The sequence below is a fragment of the Arvicola amphibius genome, chromosome 8 (assembly GCF_903992535.2).
Source record: "Arvicola amphibius chromosome 8, mArvAmp1.2, whole genome shotgun sequence".
In the NCBI taxonomy this organism is placed as follows: domain Eukaryota; kingdom Metazoa; phylum Chordata; class Mammalia; order Rodentia; family Cricetidae; genus Arvicola; species Arvicola amphibius.
This window is the reverse complement of record NC_052054.1, coordinates 66,705,841-66,726,736: the sequence shown is the minus strand read 5'-3', so window position 1 is coordinate 66,726,736 and position 20,896 is coordinate 66,705,841. Positions and strand designations below refer to the sequence as shown.

The following is a 20,896-nucleotide window of genomic DNA, read 5'->3' as shown; positions in this document are numbered from 1 at the left end:
GGTGGGGTCTTCCAAGCTAGCCCTCGGTTTACAGACCAGTGAGGATAGGTTCAGGGGTAGGAAGGGACTTGCTCATGTCACTAAGACAGGGGAACCCAGGGCAAGGACAAAGCAGGAACACTGTCTGTCGTTGTCCCGGCTTGGGTCCCAGCTCTACCGTGAGGCTCTGGGAATGAGTTGGACAGCTCTGAGCCCTTTCTGCACTACAGATCAAGGATCCTCCCTTGCAGGGTCCAATGTGACTGGCTGGTTGTTTATCTGGAGTCCACGCTCCGGAAGGTGGTACCTGCCTGTAACCCGAGGACTTGGGAGACAGAGAGGGGATGGGGTTCAAACCTCAGCTTTGAAGCCAGTCTGAACTACTCTGTGTGTCTGTCTGTCTGTCTGTCTCTCCCTCTCTCCCTCCCTCACTCTCTCCCTCCCCCTCCCTCTCTCCCCCTCTCCCTCTCTCTCTCCCTCCCTCTCTCTCTCTCCCTCTCTCCCCCTCCCTCCCTCTCTCCCTCTCCCTCCCTCCCTCTCTCTCCCTCTCCCTCTCTCTTTCTCCCTCTCTCTCCCTCTCCCTCCCTCTGTCTCCCTCCCTCTCTCCCTCTCTCCCTCTCCCTCTCCCTCTCCCTCTCTCTCTCTCTCTCTCTCTCTCTCTCTCTCTCTCTCTCTCTCTCTCTCTCACACACACACACACACACACACACACCACATTGTTCAGCACAAACAGGCCGTGTCTGGTGTCTGGGGGAGTCACTCTTTTTTTCATCAATCCATTAACTTTACAGGGGACATATGTGGAGGTTAGAGGACAGCTTACCGTAATTGGTTCTCTCCTTCCATTATTTAGGTTCCAGGGAATCAAACTGAGATCACCGAGGCTCATATATCAAGTGTCTACCCACTGAGCCATCTCACTAACCCTGGGCTCGCTCTTGGTAAGTGGGCATCATCACATACCATCTCTGCCCATACATGAACTGATTCACTGGAAATCCTCCCCCATGAGCATGATGTGATTAACATTCCCATTTTACAGAGGACAAAACTGAGGCTGTGAGAAAGGAGCCAAAATTCCAGAGGTACGCAGGCTGACCACAGCCAAGCCTCGACTCCACTTGGTCTGATGTGGCCATGTAATACTATCTGAAGAGCAAGGTCCCTGAGCTGGGAATGAAGTTCTGTTGGCAGAATGCTTGCCCAGCATGCATGAAGCCCTACGTTCAACTCACAATGGTGCACAGATACAGCACATCTGTGATCCCAGCACTCCAGAGGTGCAGACAGAAGCTCAAGGGCATCCACAACACACTGTAGATCAGATTGGGCTCATGCATAAAACCTTCTCTCAGAAGGGTCTGGAGTAGATCAGTCCCCCAGCTCGTGTCCCTGAGAGTTTAAGCACCCTCAGAAACACAATGCTACCGCCCAGTCATGTCCGCATGCCCATGAGCCACACGCTATTATTATCCCCGTTTATAGGTGGGAACGGAGACCAAGGCTCAGGAGCTGGCTCAGGGCTACCCCCAGCAAGGGCTCCTCCCTGGCGTCCAGGCTGCGAGGACATCACCTCATCTGCTGAGCTGTGGTAACAGTACCCTCCTCCGTCAGTGTTAATGGAGAGGGAATGACAGCTGGCCATGGAGGCGCTAAACCAGTGGTTCTCAACCTGTGGGTCATGACCCCGCCGGGTTGCCTTTCACGGGGGGTCACCTAAGACCACCCTGTGTATTGGATGTTTGCACGACAGTTCATAATAGCAGCAAAATTCCAGTGATAAGGTAGAGATGGAAATGACGCCATGGCTGGGGTCACCACAGCGTGAGGAACTGAATTAAAGGGCCGTTGCAGCGTTAGGAAGGCTGAGAAGCGCTGCTAACACAGACACACCCAGTCAGCGATAGTCCCTGTGACCCGCCAGACACGGAGCGTGTGCTCTGTTTTTAAAGTCCCACCTGGGCAGATTCGTCACTGTCAGGGCTCATGGTGATCAGTGTCGTCGTCACGGCCCCACTATTACCGTCACCACCGTCTTCTGTCACCCACCGCTACCATCACGCTCACTGCCACCATCAACACCTTCATTGTTCCTAGTCACCATTATCATCACCTTAGCCATCCCTACCGCATCATCACTAGGATCGGCACCATCCCAGCCATCACCACCATCAGAACCCTCACAAGTACCACCATCAACCTCCACACCCGTCACCACCTTCGTCACTACACCCTCAACACCACCGCTCCACCCTTGTCGTCAGTCACATCGTCATACTTCATCATCAGCGCCCCGATCTCTAGCAACACCACCATCCCCATCATCACCATCACCATCAACGCGGCCACTGCGATTACTGCCTTCATGCCCAGGATTGTCACCATCACCATGACCGTAGCACATGTGAGGTTGACAGGTTAGGATCAACTTTGTGACGCTGTCCCCCCCAGTAACAACACCCACCCTCGGTTGGCAGATACTTTGGTTTTCTTTTGTCTGAGAGCATCTTAGGCACCCTGAATTTCAGAAAGAGTCACACATCTCCCCTCAGAGGCCTCTCCTCCTCCTCAGTGGTGGTGGTGGTGGGCACAGGGGTGCTGGGAGGCCAGGCCACCTCTGCCAGTCTCTTTACAGTCTCACTCAGCTGCCCCAGGCCCTGGGCAGCCTCTACCAACCGGACTAGGCCCAGCCCCAGGACTTGACGTTCCTGCCGGTCTTGTTCCAGGACCTGAGTCAGCCTCTGCAGCTGGTCACCCACCTCCCTCACAGCAGCCACCAGCTCCACCAAGGCAGGTGGCTCACAAGCCATGACCCTTACAGGGGGTACCGGGGACAGACACGGTCCAAGGGCATCTGGGTTGTGATTAGGGCTTGGCCCTTGAGTGAAGCCGTCAGGGGGAGGTTGGTCCACCGGGTGGGCCATAGAGGAGAGGTGAAGGTCGGAGGTCACAGTGGGGTCTGGAGGTGAGCGTGAGGTCTGGAGAGGTGGAGAGGTTAATTCGGGACTCTGGCTTCTGGGTGGTTTAAAGGCCTCCGTGGACGGTGGGTCCACGCTTGGGGCTGGAGAATGCCTAGAGGGGTCAGACTCCGAGGCTGGAGAGGGCTCCAGGTTCTTCATCTGGGATGTGCTTGTGGGAGGGGCTTCCTCAAAGGTCAGTTCCGGGTGTGGGCTAGGCTTGACCCTTGGTTCCAGAGTGAGAGAGGGAAACCCTGTCTCCAGGGAGGATGGAAGGGACTTCGTAGGGGTGGCAGCGGTTAAGGAAGCATGAGGGTTGGTGGGAGGTTGAGGCGTTGCGGTGGGGTGAGGGGTCCTGGGAAGCTGAGGGTCTGTGGTGTGTTCAGGGGTCATGGTAGGGTAAGAAGTTGTGGTGTGTAGAGGGGTGGTGGTGGGGTGAGGAGTGGTGGTGGGGTTAGGGGTGGTGGTAGGTTGAGGGGTTGTGGTAGGTTGAGGGGTTGTGGTAGGTTGAGGGGTTGTGGTGGGGTGAGCGGCTGTGGTGGGGTGAGTGGCTGAGGTGGGGTGAGGAACGGTGGTGGGGTGAGGGACAGTGGAAGGCTGTGGGGGGGTCTTGGGGCTCATGGGGACGCCTGAGAAGTCAGAACTCTCCGGGACTATTTTGGGTGTTGTACCCAAGCCTGGGGTTGTGTCGGATCCTGGGGTCAGTTCTGAGGTAGGGGAAAGGCTGGTCCCTTCTGGTAGCATGGAGGAGTCAGAGGTTAGTCCTTTAGGGGATGTGGATGTGGGGCTCCGGGAGTGCTGTGGGATCCCAGTGGGAAGCAAACTGGCATCAGAAGTGGACAAAGCAGAGTCAGAGGCTGTCAAAGAGGACAGCCCCGGCGTGGGTGGAGATGTTTGGGGAGGGCCTGTGGTCCTCTCTGGGTTTGTGGCTGAGCCAGGGATGAGCTGTGGCCGGGAGCCAGAGGTCAGCGGTGAGCCAGAAGGCGCTGGGGAGGTGGAAGGAGCTGGGAATGAGGTGGTGGGTGCTGTCCTGGCTGGGGTTGGTCGCAGCAGCCGGCGCTCCGGTTTTGGCTTCCTTGGGGAACCTGGAGGAGAAGGCAGGGGGGCAGGGGCAGGTCGGTCTGAGGTCAGTTTGCCCTACCCACCATGTCCTGCAACGCCCCTTGAGGAGCTGACCAATGGGAAGGCAAAGATCATCCTGACATCATGGGTCACCGGCAGACTTCACCAGGCCCTAGTGCCCCCCTCTTCTCCTCCTGTGAGGTTCCTGCCGCCACCTGGTGGTCTCTGCGGGGAAAGTACATGGATACAAGAACGGAGGAACTCTGGAGGATAGCGGAGAGTTTGAAGAGAAGTCCCAGACACCAGAAAGATGGATATGCTTTGGGATGCAGAAATACAGTAAGATACCTAGGAGACACCCACAGTGCGACTCTATGTGATAATTTACTTCCACTGTCGAGTTGACTGAGTTTGGATTCACCTAGGGGACACAGCTCTGTGGGTATGTCTGTGAGTGTTTCCAGAATTTTACTAAGAAGGGAAGAACTACCCCGATTATCCCATGACCTGGGGGCCTTGACTAAACAAAAAGAAGGACCTAGTGAGGTGTGGTGACACACGCCTTTAATCTCAGCACTCGGGAGGTAGATCTCTGTGAGTTCGAGGTCAGTCTGGTCTACAAAGTGGGTGCCAGCCAGGACTGTTATACATAGAAACCTTGTCTCGAAAAACCAAAAAGAAAAAGGAAAATAGAACAAAGAAAAAGAAAGAGAAGAAGGAAGGAAGGAAGGAAGGAAGGAAGGAAGGAAGGAAGGAAGGAAGGAAGTTATTATCTGTCATAGGGTAGACCAGTTCTTAGGTGTCCTAATAATTGCCTGCAACCCTAATGTCTTTAGCTATCACTGTGCGCTGGTTGGCAGAATTCTCTCAGGATTGTCTCTACTCTAGCTAATGACTCCTTGCTGTAGGCTAGCCCTCTGTCGGGTCTTCGTGAGGTAAGAATTGGGTTACCCCTGGGAACTTGAAGCCCATCTCTGCACCCCACAACACAAGCTCCCCAGGTCTCGTCTTTACCCCGCCTCACCTGTGCCTGCACGGGCCCTTGGAGCTGGAAAGGGGTGGCCTGGACTCTTGCCGGTGCCGCTGGTGACAGTGGGTCCGGGTTTGGTCGTGGTAGGGGTCCCTCTGGACAGAACCCTCCGTGAAGGTGTATCCCATGTCCAGGAGAGTTCATAACTGCTCTGCTCACCTGCAGATGTATGAGGAAGAGAGTTGGGTCTCTTCTTCTACCTTCATCTCCCCAGCAAATTACCACAGCCCCCCTCACAGCCCAGGTCACTAGGCCTCCTCAACAACGTGTGTCACCTAGGCCACCAGTGAGGATGCTCTTGGCTACTGAAAGCAGAAATTGATGAACTTCCTCACAGAGGAGACACAAGCATTACTTCCATTCCCCGAGCTTCCTGGCCTTGGGTACGAACCCTCACACTAGCTGGACTATCGTGCTGTCCCAATTTCTTTTTTCTCTTTTGAGCCATACACACATACACATACATGCACAAGTATAAATAAATGTAAATAGATAAATGGATGAATATAAATAAGCAATAAGGGGGCTGGAGAGATGGCTCAGTGGTTAAGAGCACTGCTTGCTCTTCCAAAGGTCCTGAGTTCAATTCCCAGCAACCACATGGTGGCTCACAACCATCTGTAATGAGATCTGGTGCCCTCTTCTGGCCTGCAGGCATATATGCAGACAGAATACTGAGAATACTGTACACATAATAAAATAAATAAATGTTTAATAAATAAATAAATAAGCAATAAGAAGAAAAATCAAATTCCCCAATTTTACAAATCCTTAGATCACAGAAACATTTCCAGGCTGAAGTGAACAAGAAAAAAATAAACACATAGTTAAGGCCAGAGAAAGACACAGAGCTGGCTTTGAAGATGGGAGGAGCTGCATCTAGAAAAGTCGAGAGGGCAGAGTCTCCCATAGGAACCAGCCCAGCCAATACCCTGATCTTGGCTCAGTGAGCTCCATGCATTCTGACCTACAGAAGACCAAGAAAATTAGTGTGTGTTGTTTAAGCTTCTGGATCTGTGGTGATGTTATTACTGCCAGAGAGATAAATGTAGGCACTTCTTGGAGCTTAAACCTACCTTATACGGGCAAGGGGGGTGGCTTTGGTGATTGAGAGCATCTATTGCTCTCACAGATGACCCAAGCTGGGTTCCCGGCACACACTTCAGCTTCAGATCGATGTCCTCTTCTGGTCTCACTGTGCACTGCATTTGTGTGTGTGTGTGTGTGTGTGTGTGTGTGTGTGTATACACATGTGTACAAATAAGCTAAGTGTTTTGAGACAGGGTCTCTGTATGTATCTCTGACTATTCTGGAACTTGCTGTGAAGACCAGGTTTGCTTCAAGCTTACAGAGATCCACCTGTCTCTGCCTCTGGAGTGCTAGGATTAAGTGTGCCACCACTGTCCAGCCATGTATGTATATTTGGTTTTTTGAGGCACAGTTTCTCTGTATAGTTCTTACTATCCTGGAACTCACTGTGTAGACCAGGCTAGCCTCAAATTCAGAGATCTACCTGTCTCTGTCTCATAAGTGCTGGGATCAAAGCCATTGCCACCACTATCCAGACATAAAATAAATCTTAAAAAAAAAAACATCCTAGTCCCGTGACTGTGCACGTTTTCTCCCAAAGGCCTTTGGTCCTCTGAGAAGCCCCGTCCTGGGGTCAGTGAGGAGATAGATGGCTCAGTGGGTAAAGATGCTTGCTGTGTGCCCATACGGTAGAAGTAGAAAACCAACTCATGCAAGTTGTCCTCTGAGCTCCACACCTGTGTCACGGCACACACCCAAATTAATTAAAAATAATTCCCCCCCTGCTCTCCTCTGCTGCTGGATAATATCACATTTCTAGGAGGCTTTTTTTCTTGATTTCTCTACTACAACCACCATTCCAACCTCGGGAACCTGCGCCTATGGGTCCGTGTCATACAGCATTCTGCCAGCAATGCTTTCTGTTATAGGTGAGTTCAAGTGCATTCTGCACATTGGCTTGGGACATGACATCACACAACTCACTCAAGTCCCCGTGGAGTCTAGACTGGTGTCTGCTGAGTGAATCAGACCCCAGGCTTGGTCCTTTGAAACACAACACGCATCACCCTAATGCATCGTGCTGCCTGCCTGCAATTCTACCACCAAGAGTTCAAGGCTTGCCTGGACGACATAGTTGACTTCCAAGCCAGGTTGGGCTGTGGAATAAGATGGTCTCAAAAGCAAGCCAAGAAGCACTAGAGATATCTCTATTTGTAGGGTGCTTGCTTTGCACCACAAGGAACTGAGTGTGAGTCCCAGAACACATGTTTAAAGAAAATAAAAAGCACTGGGTGGTGGCAGCACACACACCTTTAATCCAAGCACTCAGGGAAGCAGAGGCAGGAGGATCTCTGTGAGTTCAAGGCCAGCCTGGTCTACAGAGAGCGTTCCAGTGCTGGGCATTTGGTTCCTATTGCAATCCCAGTGCTAGGGAAACTAAGGCAGGAGGATCTCTCAGGCTTTTCAGCCACCAGCCTAACCTCACTGGCAAGCTCCAGGCCACTGAAAGACTCTGTCTCACAAAAAATGAGGCTTAGACAGTGCCTGCAGAATGGCATCAGAAATTGTCCTCTGTCCATACATTGCAGGGACACACACAAGCATGCCACACACGTAAACACATACATAAGACACAGGCAAACTATTTGAAACAGAGCCCCATCCTCGCCATACACATACTCCATACCTTCTCCTAAGCCTTGCTACATGGAACTTACCCGAGAGTCCCTTGCACCATTTGTTATTCTGCATTTATTTCCCCCTGGAAATCTGTCTCAGGGGCTAGCTGCCTCTACAGCGGCGGGTGCCTCGCATGTGATCAATTCCACCACAAGAGGGCGCTGAGGGACAGGGAAACCGCCCTTATTGCACAGAACAAAGGTTCTGAAACTCCGGCCGCACCTGATTGAGAATCAGGGTCTCTAGGAGATCATTTCCGGCTCCAGCATCTCAATGGTCAACAGTGCGGGGTCCAAGTCACAAATCCCTGAGCCCGCTCCCTTGCTTGACTCTACAGGTAGCAACGCTGGATCCTGGTGGCCAATCAAAATGCGCAGCACTCCTGTGATGCAATGAGGTGCCAGGCAGAGCAGCAGGTACCTGCCCCGCCAGGCCTGGCTGTGCTGATCGTCCCAGCAGTGACGGGCGGAGAGATACACAAACGGGCAGGCATTGCTAACAGTCGGAAGTGGAGAGAGTGAAATGTAGGAGACCGAGGCAAACAGAAACGGTGGTGGGAAAGGCAGGGGATAGGACAGAAATAGTGAAACCAAAGAACGGAAAACGTGACTCAGAACATGACAGGAGCTGACCAAAAAGAAGAGAGGTATATGTGGTACTCTGTGCCTGGAATCCCAGCATCTGGGAGAGAGGTGCAGACAGGGACTCGAGGCCAGCCTCAGCTACACAGGAAATCCCAGCCTGGGCTATAAAACAGCATATCAAAAGAGTGGGGGGAAAGAGTGAAGGAGGAAATGGAAGGAAGGAGAGAGAAAACGGAAGAAAGGGAAGGGACCTGGAGGAGGAACAGGAGCGGGCAGATGAGAGGGCTCACTGGGTGAGGATGGTAACATGCAGGAAACCCTAGTTGGGTACCTGGAACACACACACACATGCACGGTGGCACATGGGCGGGAGCATACTCACGCATGCACACACATACACAACTGATCAACGTAACAAGAATTTCGAAAAAGGAAATAGAAGTGAGACATGAAAGGCAAAGGAGCGAAGTACGGAAGAGATCAAAGGAGAGGGCATGGGAGGACAGTGGAGGGGAAACCCTGGAAGGCAAGAAGAGAGGAAGTGATAGGAACCACAGAGAGTGCCGGGCACGGTGCAGCATGCCTGTGATCCCAGGGCTGGGGAGGTGGAGGCAGGGAAAACAGGCAGGCGCTCTGGGCCAGCTGGGACAACAAAAGAAGAGAAGGAAGGAAAAACAAACTAGTGAGAAACTGGGTGAGGGGAAAACTGAAGGGAACACACTGCGCTGGAGAGATGGCTCAGCAGCTGAGAGCACTGTTAACTGTTGTCTCAGCCGGTACCACAAGGCAGCTCATGACTGTCTGCAACTCCATTTCCAGGGTCTCTGGCACCCTCACACAGACATACATGCGGACAGAGCAATGGTGAAATAAAAATAAATAAATCTCTCTTTTGTAGAAGGAAAGAAGAAGACACAAAAAGAAAAAAGAGGGAGGAGAGGCTAGAGAGATGGCTCAGCGGTTATGAACACTGGCTGCCCTTCCAGGACACAGATTTGATCACGCGCACACACACACACACGTCACGGAGGTCTTAGGAAGTGCCCACGAGGAAGACAGCTGGGTGGGAGGTGAGGAGAGAACACATGGGGCGGCAGCTGGGGACCAGGGTGTCTCTGGATCCCTGTGCTGGCAGCAGAGATGGAAGGATGCAGACAATAGCGAGACAGAGCCATGGAGCAGTCGAGGGACAGAGAGCCTGCTGGGCAGGCTAGGAAGGGCAGGGGACAGAACTCATGCCCCAGGGATCCCTGCCTGTGTCTGAGCTACAGCTGACAAGGACAGACTGTGGCCTGCCAGACTCCGTAGGACTCTGCTCACTTTCCCAGGAGCTGGGGTAGGAAGCTGCCACGGTAACCCTGAGCTGAGGATTCTGGGTCATTTCCACAGACGCTCCGGTTTGAGGAGGTCAGCCTGGTCGCTCAGGACTGGCCTCTCAGAGCCAACCGCTGCCTCTTTCTACTCTAGAGAAGACGAATACAGTCAAGCCCAAGCACGGAACACCTTTAGGATGTCTGGTTAGGTCCAAGGAAAGCCTGCAGGGCCTTGGAGGCCCCGGCCAGCTCAGTTAGAACCATCTTTATGGGTGACCACGTGGCACCCATTTGTAACGTCAACACTTGGGAAGGGAAGGACCAGGAGCTCAAGGCAAATCTCAGTTAAATAGCAAGTTCAAGACCAGTCTGGGAATACATGACACCGTCTGAAAAAACAAACAGGGTGGTCCATACGGCCCAGGGAACAAAAGTGCTTTCTGCCAAGCCAAACAATGTAAGTTTGATTCCTGGGACTCCATGGTGGAGGCAGACCACGCTCCCACACAAGTTCCCGGCCAAGGCCCTCACCTGTGTCTGGCAGCCTCTGTGTTCCTGATGAGGGGACTTCCGGGTTCCTAGTGGTAGCCGCCCAGGAAAGAGTCCGTCCAGGCCGTGCTGCGGTAGTGGTTCCTTTGGTCAGGTCCTCTCCTGAAGTGGGGTCCCAAGTCCAGGAGGGATAATCATCGTCACCTGTGTACCCTGGGGAGAGACTAGGTAGCATGTGTCTCCTTCCGCTATCTGAGGTCCTTGCCTCTGCTCTTTCCTTCCCGTCTCCTGCAGCGACCCTTACGTGTCCGCACCCTGACCCCATTCTGGCCAGTTCCTTAGATGACGCTGTCATCCTGTCCCACTCTGATTCCATCCCCTCAGCCCTCTCACTGTCCCCTGTACCGGTGCAGGAAAGCACCAAGTCCTCTCAGCCCCCCTCACTGTCCCCTGTACCGGTGCAGGAAAGCACCAAGTCCTCTCAGCCCCCCTCACTGTCCCCTGTACCGGTGCAGGTGAGCACCGCATCCCTCAGCCTCCCTCACTGTCCCCTGTACCGGTGCAGGAGAGCACCACATCTTCCTCGTGGTCACAGTTGTGCTTCCCCCACGTCCCCGAGGGGCAGTCGCTCAGTGAGGTCTCACTCCCCTTACAGCCCATGTCATCCAACCAGATGGGCCCGGTCCCAGGGCCATAGTGGGTTTTGCCTACTCGGGGCCGGACCTTTCCACAGCCCAGTTCCCAGCAGGCCACTGTGGCATCCCGAAGGTCCCAGCTGTCATCACAGACCGTCCCCCACAGTCCAGCATGCCACACCTCTAGCCGGCCAGCACACCTGTTAGGCCCATCAGCCAGACGAACCCGGAAGGGACCTGGGGGGCATGGGAGACCCTCGGGTTAGGAAGTAAGGGGATGGCCTCGTTGCTGTTCTCAATCCCTTTCACCCTCTGCTGCTCACCTGATGGTGTAAGGACTCCAGCAGATGGGGTGGGGGCTGGATCTCGGGAGGACTCCAGAGAACCTTCTGGGCTCTCACCAGATGGCTCTAAGGAGGCTTGAGGGATCTGTGTGATGGTGGCCTCAGAGCTCACGTCTTGGGGGCCTTGAGTGGACAGTGATGTTACAGTCTCTGAGGTCCACTCCCAGGGGACCCTGGGGGTCAGTTTTACAGGGGTATGTGACATCTGTCTGTGAGGAGCCTCAGTGGTCAGTCTTTTAGGTAACTCGGAGGTACGTGGGGTTAGATTTAGGGTGCTTGGGGTGCCTGGGACCCTGGAGCGTCTAGTGGTTGGCATCCCAGGGGGCGGAGTGGTTGGCCTCTTCGCGTTTTTAGTCACCCACTTCTTAGTGCTCTTGGGCGCTTTCCCTGGAGCCTTTGTGGTCTTCTCTAGCACACTGGAGGTGAGATCAGCAGAGGGCTTGGTGGCCAGCTCTCCTGGAATCCAGGCATCCTGATCTCTCCCCAGCCCAGGGAGCCAGGTCCAGCTGAAGGGGTCTGAGATAGTATCCAGGCCAGGGGTCCCTAGGAGGCAGGGAGGGAAGAAAGAGAAGATGTAGAAACCATGATGATGGGCTCACGGGACTCTACCACTAACCTCTAGCCCATGTCCTCAGCCCTCTTTTCACTTAAAAAAAAATAAAAATGAAAAAAGTGTGCTGGGCTAGAGATGTGGCTCAGTGGTTAAGAGCATCTGCTGCTCTTCCAGAAGACCTGGGTTTGAGTCTTAGCACCCATGTGGTGGCTCACAACTGTCTGTATCTCCAGGCTCAGAATCTGAAGCCTTCTTCTGGCCTCTGAGGGCTCCAGGCACACACATGGTGCACAGATGTACTTGCAGGCAAACTACCCATACACACAAAAACAAAATAAACAACACACACACACATGTACAAACGCACACACACAGAGAGAGGTTTCTCGAGACAGGGTTTCTGCCTCTGCCTCTCAAGTTCTGGAATTAAAGGTGTGTGCCACTGCCCAGCTAGCAATTTATACTAAGTATGTTTGTTCTCTGACAATTGCAAGCATGTCTATAATGAATGACTCTCTCCATCCACTCTCTCTTCTCTCTCCCTCATCCCTAACATCCCTTTTCCCCTTTCATAGCTTTGGGTTTCGCTGTGTGATCCATCAAAGGCCACCTGTGTTACCACTGGATTGGGGCTGTCATTAGAGCCTGGTACGCAAATTAAAACAACCTTAAGATCCTATCTTGCCCCATCAGAATGACCAACATCAAGAAAACAAATGACAGCAAATGCTGGTGAAGAGGCAGGGAACGAGAATTCCTATTTACTATCGGTGGGGGTGCGGAGTCACGCAACCACTGTGGGAGATCAGCGTGGAGATCCCACAGAAGGCTGGAAATGGGGGCTGCAGGGCCAGCTCAGCAGGGAGGAGAATGTACTCGAGATCCATTCCCAGCACCCATGCCTGCAGGCTGACAGCTACCAGAGCCAGGACACAATGCCTCTAGCCTTTGAGGGCACGGCACTTGTGTGTACAAACCTATGCATAAACACACGTACACGTGATTGAAAATAATAAAAATCAGTGCTTCTTCAAGGCAAGGCACAGAGCTACTTAGAGCAGCTATCCCCTCCCAAGTGCATACCCTAAGGTAGTGGTTCTCAACCTTCCTAATGCTGCAACCCTTTAATACAGTTCCTCATGTTGTGAGTACCCCCAGCCATAATTATTTTTGTTGCTATTTCATAAGTGTAATTTTGCTGTTATCAATCGTAATGCAGACATCTGATATTTCCAATGGTCTTAGGCCACCTCTGTGAAAGGGTCATTGCACGCACACGCACACACACACACACACACACACACACGCACACACACCGCCGCAGGGTCAGGACCCACAGCCTTCATATCTTACTAGTGTAGCAACTGCTTATCTTACTCTTTGAGACAGGGCTCACTCGTAGCCCAGGCTAGCCTTGAATTTGAGACCCTCCTACCTCAGACTCTCCAGTAGCTGAAATTACCGGTCTTCACCATCAAGCCTGGCTTCTCCACACTCAAAGATTTACTTTTATTTGATGTGAGTGTTTTGCCTACGTAAATCTGTGCACCATGTGTGTTCAGTGCCTGTAGGAACCAGAAGACAGCAACAGATCCCCCAGAACTATAGTTAGAGAGCTGCCATGTGGGTGCTTGGATACAGGCAGAACACCAATGTACATAAAAATAAATAATCTTTAAAAAAAAATAAGAAACTCTTTGTGTTTGGGGGACTTGACTTGTGCTATGTTAGTCTATACAGACAATGTGACTTCTGAACAGCCATGTACACATTCAGCTACATCTATGTGGTCAAGTCCCTAAAAAGAAAAAAAAAAGCTAGAATAATAATAAAGCTAAGACCACATGTCTGGTTGGCCATCCTTCTACGTTGTCGCACATGTTCTGGGAGGGTTCAGCACGGTCTGCTTCGTCCCACTGGGACTCACCCTGATCTCTGCTCTGTCCCCTTCCCCTTGCTAAACTCAATCCGACCCTGAGCTGATGGCCTCTCTCATGTCGGGGAGTCCCTTTAGCAAAGGATAGACCTCAGGCTGGTCTCAGAGTCTCCCAAACTCTACCTTGCCACACTGATTTGCAATAGTTTGTGTTCTTTCTCTCCATGAGTACTGTGCTTCTCAAAGACCCTTCCACTATGTCCATTCCATTTGCGCACCCAGCTCCTAGCTCAGTGTCAGAGACCAGAGTCCTAAAAATGGGGGGAAGCTAGTGCAACATTGATTTTCACTAGCTCTTACTTTGGCCAGATTTAGGCAGTGTGTGTATGTGTGAGTGTGTGAGTGTGTGTGTTTCCAGACAGGGTTTCTCTGTGTAACAACTCTGGCTGTCCTGGAACTTTGTAGACCAAGCTGGCCTCGAACTCACTGAGATCTGCCTGTCTCTGCCTCCCAAGAGCTAGGATTAAAGGCGTGAGCCACCACCACCCCACTAGACTTAGGCAATTTGAGTGAGGTTATATGAGCTAAATTACCCACTACAGGGCTCGGGCCTAGTAAGCACTCAGTTAGGTTAACACTACCCTTACTATCCATTCCTTCCCCTAGAAAGCCCAACTAGCGCCAGAAGATGGCTAGTGTGTCCTCACCAGTGCAGGTGACCCCGACATCCTCATTGTGGGCACAGTTGTGCTTCCCCCAGGAAGCAGCAGGACATTCTGACAGTGAAGCCTCCGTCCCCACACAACCTACGTCATCCAGCCAGATGGGGCCTGCGCCCCAACCGAAGCGGCCTGCTGCAGGGTCTGGTTGCCGAGGCCCCCCACAGCCCAGCTCCCGGCAGACCACGGCCGAGTCTCTCATGTCCCAGCTGTCATCACAAACTGTCCCCCAGCGTCCAGCATGCCACACCTCCAGCCGGCCAGAGCACCTGCTGGCACCAGCCACCAGGCGCAGCTGGGGAGACCCTGAAACAGAGGGGGAAGCCCAGAGTTAAGGTCGGAGAGCCCCTCTGGCATCTAAACCTTTACCTATGTGCCTTCCAACTTCCTTTCCAAATGTCCATCTACCCATGATAGGTTTTGCCTCATTAACCCTTCCGTCCAGACAGCAGGTGTGGATCAAGTTCTCTTCTGCATTGGCCACAGAGTCAGGCCTGGCTGGGTGACTCCTCAAAAAGCTAAATATAGAATTACCATATGATACAGAAATCCCACTGTGAGGAATATACCCAAAATACATTGAAAGGGATGGCTCGGTGGGCAAAGGTACCTGCCACAAAGCCTGACCAACCTGAGAGTCTGATCTCTGGGACCTCTGTGTGTGCACGTGTGTCATGATGCACACACAGAGGTAAACATCATCTTAGAAAACTGAAAAACTATATTGCCGTACCCTGGACAGAAATGGTCGTATTATATATAGTAAAGCAAAGGTGTTCCTTAGTGTACGAACAGGCAAACAGAAGATGGTGTTGATCTTTGCAACGCTCTCAAGAATACACAGTGCAGCCCATGCTGGCCTCAAACTCATAATCCTTCTGCCTCAGCTTCTCCAGTGCTGGAACTGCAGAAGTACACCACTGTGCCCACTGAACCAAGGGAATTATTTTACTTTTCTAGTGTTTTTAAAATATTACATTCATTTATTTACTTATTTGTGTGTGTGCATGCGTGCGTGCATACGTGCATGTGTGTGTGTGTGTGTGTGTGTGTGTGTGCATATGCCACCACATGTATGTGAAGGTCAGGAAAATTTGTGAGAGTTAATGCTCTCCTTCCACAAAGTGAGTCCTGGGGTAAAATTTGGGTTGTCAGGCTTGTAGCTAGCGCCTCCACCCACTGAACCATCTTTCCAGCTCTAGAGGATTTCCTGGGTGTTTTGTGGATAGATGGATGTGCATTCGTGTGGAGGCCAGAGGCTGACATCATTCTCTAAATTATTTTTTCAGGCAGTCTCTCACGGACCCTGTGTCTCACTCAACTCACTGGACAGAAGCCCCAGGGGCCCTCGTGTCTCCTGCTCCCTGCTGGAGTTAGAGCATGTCCAGGGGAGTGTCTTCCTGTCATCCCTCACTCACTCCCCCACACTGGAGTTACAGCAAGCCCCAGGGGCCCTCCTGTCTCTCCCTCCCTGCTGGAGTTGGAACAAGCCCAGGGGTCTTCCTATCAGTCCCCCCTCACTCCCTGACTCCCCCCCCCTGGAATTAGCACACGCCCCAGGGGCCCTCCCGACTCTGCTCTTCCAGTCCTGAACTACAGGTATACACTGCACACCCAGTTTTTTCCTCCGGTGCTGGGATCTGAACCCAGGTCCTCATGTTTGCACAGGAAGTACTTTACCCACTGAGCTATCTCCCTAGTCCTCATCACATGAAAACAATTCTTAAGTTGTGCTGTCACTTGGAGCAAGCCAGAGGACATTGTGACAGTTCCACCCCAGGGCATGAGAACCCAGAAGCTTGTGATGGTGGACTCTCATCCTCACCCTTCTGCCCTGCTGAGGGCAGCTACAGAAGGTGGGACCCGTGTGCAAACACAGCCCTGGATTTTAGGGTGTCAGAGGGCATTCAGGCCAGTACGTGTCCTAGTGAGCAGGGGCATGGGACAGTCTCACACACAGCCAGCGCAGAGAGGGACTCACCAGCTTCAGGCCCAGGCTCTGGAGGGTCAGTGGGAGAGGCAGGAGGCCGACTGCCGACTGGGCCTGGGGTCTGGCTCACTGAGGTAGACAGAAGCTGGGGTGCTGAGGTGTTGCTGTTGACTATGGGGACTGTGGGCTGCACATCGCCAAGTGGCATGCCTAGGTCGAGGAAGAAGACACTAATATTACCTCTGGGGCTGCCACCTACACAGATGACGCCCAGGGCCTCAAGGTCTCTGACCCACAGCAAGAAGTGGGCCAAAATAAGAGGGTAGAGGGAGCGCAATGTGCAGGGAGTTTAAAGGCCAGAGAGAAGAGGGGAAGCACCCCTAAGCAGGCAAGACTGGCTTGAACTAGGAGCAAGGAAGTTGGGTTCATCCCATCAAACAATATCCAGTGTCTGTTAGGGAGACCAAGCTACCCCTAGTTAACTTTGACCATGGTTTCACATAAGAATGTAAGATGGGGAAAGAGGGAAATCCACACAGAGGAAATGCAGCATGAGCAGGGACAATATTCTTTCCCATCCACTCCAGGTGGCAACACACCCACTGTCCCCTCCTTCTCCACTGATGTCACTCATAGGCCCTTACCATCACACACGGCCCCAGCATCCTCCCGATGGTGACAGTCATGCTGGCCCCAGGACCTCGAAGGGCAGAATCGCAAGGCTGTCTCATTCCCCCGACATCTGAGATCATCCAGGACAATGGGTCCAGCCCCCTCCCCAAAAAAGGCACCCCCTGGGGCGGCCAACGCGCCCCCACAGCCCAGCTCCCTGCAGACCACAGAGGCATCACGAAGATCCCAAGCATCGTCACACACTGATCCCCAGCGACCGCCATGCCAAACCTCCAGGCGGCCGGCGCAGCCATGGGGACCATCAGCAAGTCGCAGCCTGGGTGCAGGACCTGGATATAGGACAGGGGACAGGATGAGAAGAACTTAGAATGGATGAGGAGCTGCAGATGTTATACCAGAAGGGAAAACTAGAATGAGTTAGCAAGGACCATGTTAATGTTCTGTAGGAGTCTAGCATGGGAGCGCAGGTACGGAGTTAGACCAGTGAGGAATCAGGATGGGTGAATAGGTACTGAGTTGTGCCAACAGGGAACAAGAATGTGGAGGAAAGGGAGAAGGGGCAGTAGAAGGAAGAGAGGGAATGGAGGAGGGAGCCCCCAAGTGCCTTTCCATAACCCCTAGCCCTTTGTTCCCCGTTTCTAGCCTCATTGCTCCCTCGAATGCTGAAGCTAGGTAGGCTAAACCCAAGCTTTAATTCTGCCTCTCCCATTTCTCCAGAGACAGACTTGAGGCCAGACCTTTTACTGCTTCCTGGGGGAGGGAGGGACTGGGACCTGAGAACTGAAGAAAAGGGGGGGTAATCTGTGCCCCACCCACCCATCCCGCATACCGGTGCAGACCAGCCCTGCATCCTCAGTGTGATCACAGTTGCTCCGGCCCCAGGGGCTCCGGGGACAGTCCCGGAGAGCCTGCTCTCCTCCTCCACACCCCACGTCGTCCATCCACACGGGTCCTGCACCAGGTCCGAATCTGGCACCCCCAGGGGCGGCAAGTGCCCCCCCACATCCCAGCTCCCGACAGGCCACTGCTGCATCTCGGAGGTCCCATCCATCATCACACACAGTGCCCCAGCGTCCACCGTGCCAGACTTCCAGGCGGCCAGCGCATCCGTGGGGACCTGAGACCAAGCGCAGTCGCTCTGGGGGATACAGACAGAGAAGGGGAACTGTAAGGGAGACTATAAAAGGTTAGGTCTAATATCAGCTTCTTGTTCCTCTACCTGGGGAAACTGAAGCCCAGAAAGGGCAGTGGACTCAAGTTTGTCCGCCGACTGGCTCATTCAAAAAAGAGAACTGCCATAGGCAGGACCCCTGGGTCTCATAAGGGAAGGATCAGTTAGAGGGCATGGCCAGCCCTGCCTGAATCCTGAGGGAGAACACTGTGAACACTGGCCTCCTTGGAGGGCCACAGGCAGAAGAAAGTCTGGGAACCTCCCAGAGCACCCAGATCAGGGAGGGAGACCAGGGAGATCTGGAGGAAGTTACCTTGGCGGGAAGCTCCATTTGTCAGTACAGGGGCCCGAGTGGACTTGGCCTGCTTGGGTGGTCGGGGGTTCTTCTTGCGAGGGCCATTCTGGGAGCTTGCTGCTGGTTGGGGAGCTGAGAAAGCGACACGTGACCGGGAAGTCAGGGTCTGAGCTACTCACCCTTCCTGACTCCTTGGCGCCTGTCTAGGGCTCTCTCGCTGAGGGTCTGAAGTGTGGCCGACTCCTGGGTCATGCAGGACACTAGCTCACTAGCTCTCAGAAAAACATCTGCAGCAAGATAACCTTCCCCCATAGCTGAGACAGACCGGGTTGTGGGACAGGAGGCCTAGTCCTCTGTGCTCACCATGAGTCACTGGGGGCTCCTCTGAGCTCGGGCTCAGCTCTCCAGAGAGTGGTGGCCACGGATCCCCATCCAGTAGGGATGTTGCATCTTCTCTAGAGTTAGCTGCACGCTGACCTTTGGGAGAACACGGGAGTTGTGAGGATGGCCACGGGGTAAGGAGAAGACAGGTCACTTGATCCTTGGGACAGAAGAACCACCTGGATGCCTGAATTCCCTAGGGCTCAGAAATAAGTGATTGTAAGCTGGGGGATCCTGGGATGGGGCACCTGGCCTTATGGGGATAAGTAGGCACCTCTCAGCTTCTAGACAGCTTAGATCTACAGGAACTAAGGACTTGGGGGTTCCTGGGGCCATCAACATAAGAGGAGTTTGAGTCCTTTACCTACACAGACGACGCCTGCGTCCTCCTCATGAGAACAGATATGGGCCTTCCAGCCCCGGTGGGGACAGATACCCAGCTGTCCCTCACTGCCTCGGCAGGCCAGCTCACTGAGCCAGACAGGTCCAGTGCCCTCCCCGAAGAAGGCACCCCCAGGGGCAGCCAGCGCCCCTCCGCAGCCCAACACACGGCAGGCCACTGCAGCATCCCGAAGGTCCCATCCGTCATCACACACGGTGCCCCAGCGCCCGCTGTACCAGACCTCCAGGCGTCCTGCACAGCCGTGAGGGCCATCAGCCAGGCGTAGTCGCTCTGAGGGGTGAAGCAAAAGCTGTGACTCCAGACAGGAGAACTATAGTCTGGAGGTTAGGGGACAGTAAGGGAAGGGAGCTATCTTGTAAAGTACCATCAGGAAGCCAGCTACCCCAGAGACAGGACTCTGGACCCAGACTCCTGATACAATGAGTGGAGTGTCTTAGAGATACTGAGGGCTGTGTGGAAGGTCAGCAGGGACCAGCAGGAGAGTGACGACAGGAGACTTGCAGCTGGGTGAGGCCAACTGGAGAATTGGGACACTTACCAATAGCCTGGGTCCCCAGCAGTAGTGCTGCAAAGGAGGTTGGAGGGGACAGAGTGAGGAGTGAGTCAAAGGGGAGGGGTCCTTTCCCCAGGGCATGCTCCAGGCTTAAGTTCAGTCGCATACAGATCCAGTGGCATACTGATTCCTCACACCTCTGAGTCAGAAACCCCATGGCTAGAATGGACTTTGGGTGGAGGCTGGGATAAGTTACAGGTCCCTGGGGCGGGTGGGGCCCCAGAGAGATGCCTGACCCTTGAAGATGGGGCTGGGGACCAGATTGAATGGTAGGGAGTGATACCTCCCACCCTCTCCCCCCTCAGTGAGAACTGCCAGTGCAACAAAGGGCAGGTCGCTTGGGTTGCTAGGCAGGACACGCTAAAGGCTGGGTCCCTGAGGGTTAGGGTGGCCAGCCAGATGTCAGGCTATCCCAGAGCACCAAGGGCCAGAACTGGCTCCCTGAAGCCTGAGTCCCTAAATTGGACAAGCTGAAGGGTCAGAGGTGAAAGTCCAGGTCCCTAAGGTACTCACCCCCCAGGAATTGGTCACTCACCAAGGAGGCAGGCCAAGACCCTCATGTTTGCAGAGTCCGGGGCAGGGGATGGGGGTGAAGGGGGAAGGAGGGTAGGAGAAGGGAGGAGGAGGCAGCCAAGGAGGGAAGGAGGGAGGGAAGCCGGCTGCCGAGGCGCCCTGGACAGCTAGGAGCAGGCTGGGCTGAAGGCTTTGCCAGGAGGGAGAACGGCTGCAAGGAGGCAGCAGGGGACAGGAGGGGGAGGGGGCTGGCCGCAGCTGAGGCTGAGGGGGGGCGGTGGGCAGGCAGAAGGGAGGTGTTCAAGTGCAGACACCCACACTGGAGCGAGGCGGCCAGCCAGGCTCCAGAGGGCCACGTGCTCAAAGATGCTTATGGGGATGGCAGCTCTGGGAAGGGACAGGCCTGCCTGGGTTCTGGGGGGGACAAGACTGAGGGCACACCCTCCTGCCTCCTCTTGTTATCCAGCCAGGGAAGTGCGGCTGGAAGTGGACAGATTTGGGGGGAATCCTGCAGTAGCAAGAAGGCCTGCAGCCAGACACTAGGAGGGACTTCCTAGATTAAGAAAAGAAACGGAAAACAAACAAACAAAAAGGCTCTCTCCATTTGATACCCACTCTGTTAAATCTGCATGGGAAACGTCTAGTCCCTATCTGAGGAAGGAGTATCTAAACTCAGTAGTTCTCAGAACAAAGGTACGGAGGGTAGGGAGACCAAGGGGTCAAGGCTTCAGTCTGGAGGGGGTGTACACACACACACACACACACAC

The 20,896-nt window shown here is 53.6% G+C and overlaps 1 protein-coding gene across 1 annotated transcript; it reads right to left on the bottom strand.

Annotated features, from left to right (window-relative positions):
* Window positions 1-2,513: 2,513 nt before the first annotated feature.
* On the bottom strand, window positions 2,514-20,176 carry Ssc5d (scavenger receptor cysteine rich family member with 5 domains). The gene is made up of 14 exons (XM_038339939.1): window positions 20,152-20,176; window positions 19,602-19,628; window positions 19,025-19,333; window positions 18,643-18,756; window positions 18,298-18,411; window positions 17,643-17,951; window positions 16,825-17,142; window positions 16,232-16,390; window positions 14,239-14,556; window positions 11,082-11,645; window positions 10,681-10,995; window positions 10,166-10,336; window positions 5,023-5,187; window positions 2,514-4,021 (listed from the first exon to the last, which is right to left on the bottom strand). Exons 1-14 carry the CDS (start codon window positions 20,174-20,176, stop codon window positions 2,514-2,516), a joined length of 4,416 nt encoding a protein of 1,471 aa, XP_038195867.1.
* Window positions 20,177-20,896: the final 720 nt, after the last annotated feature.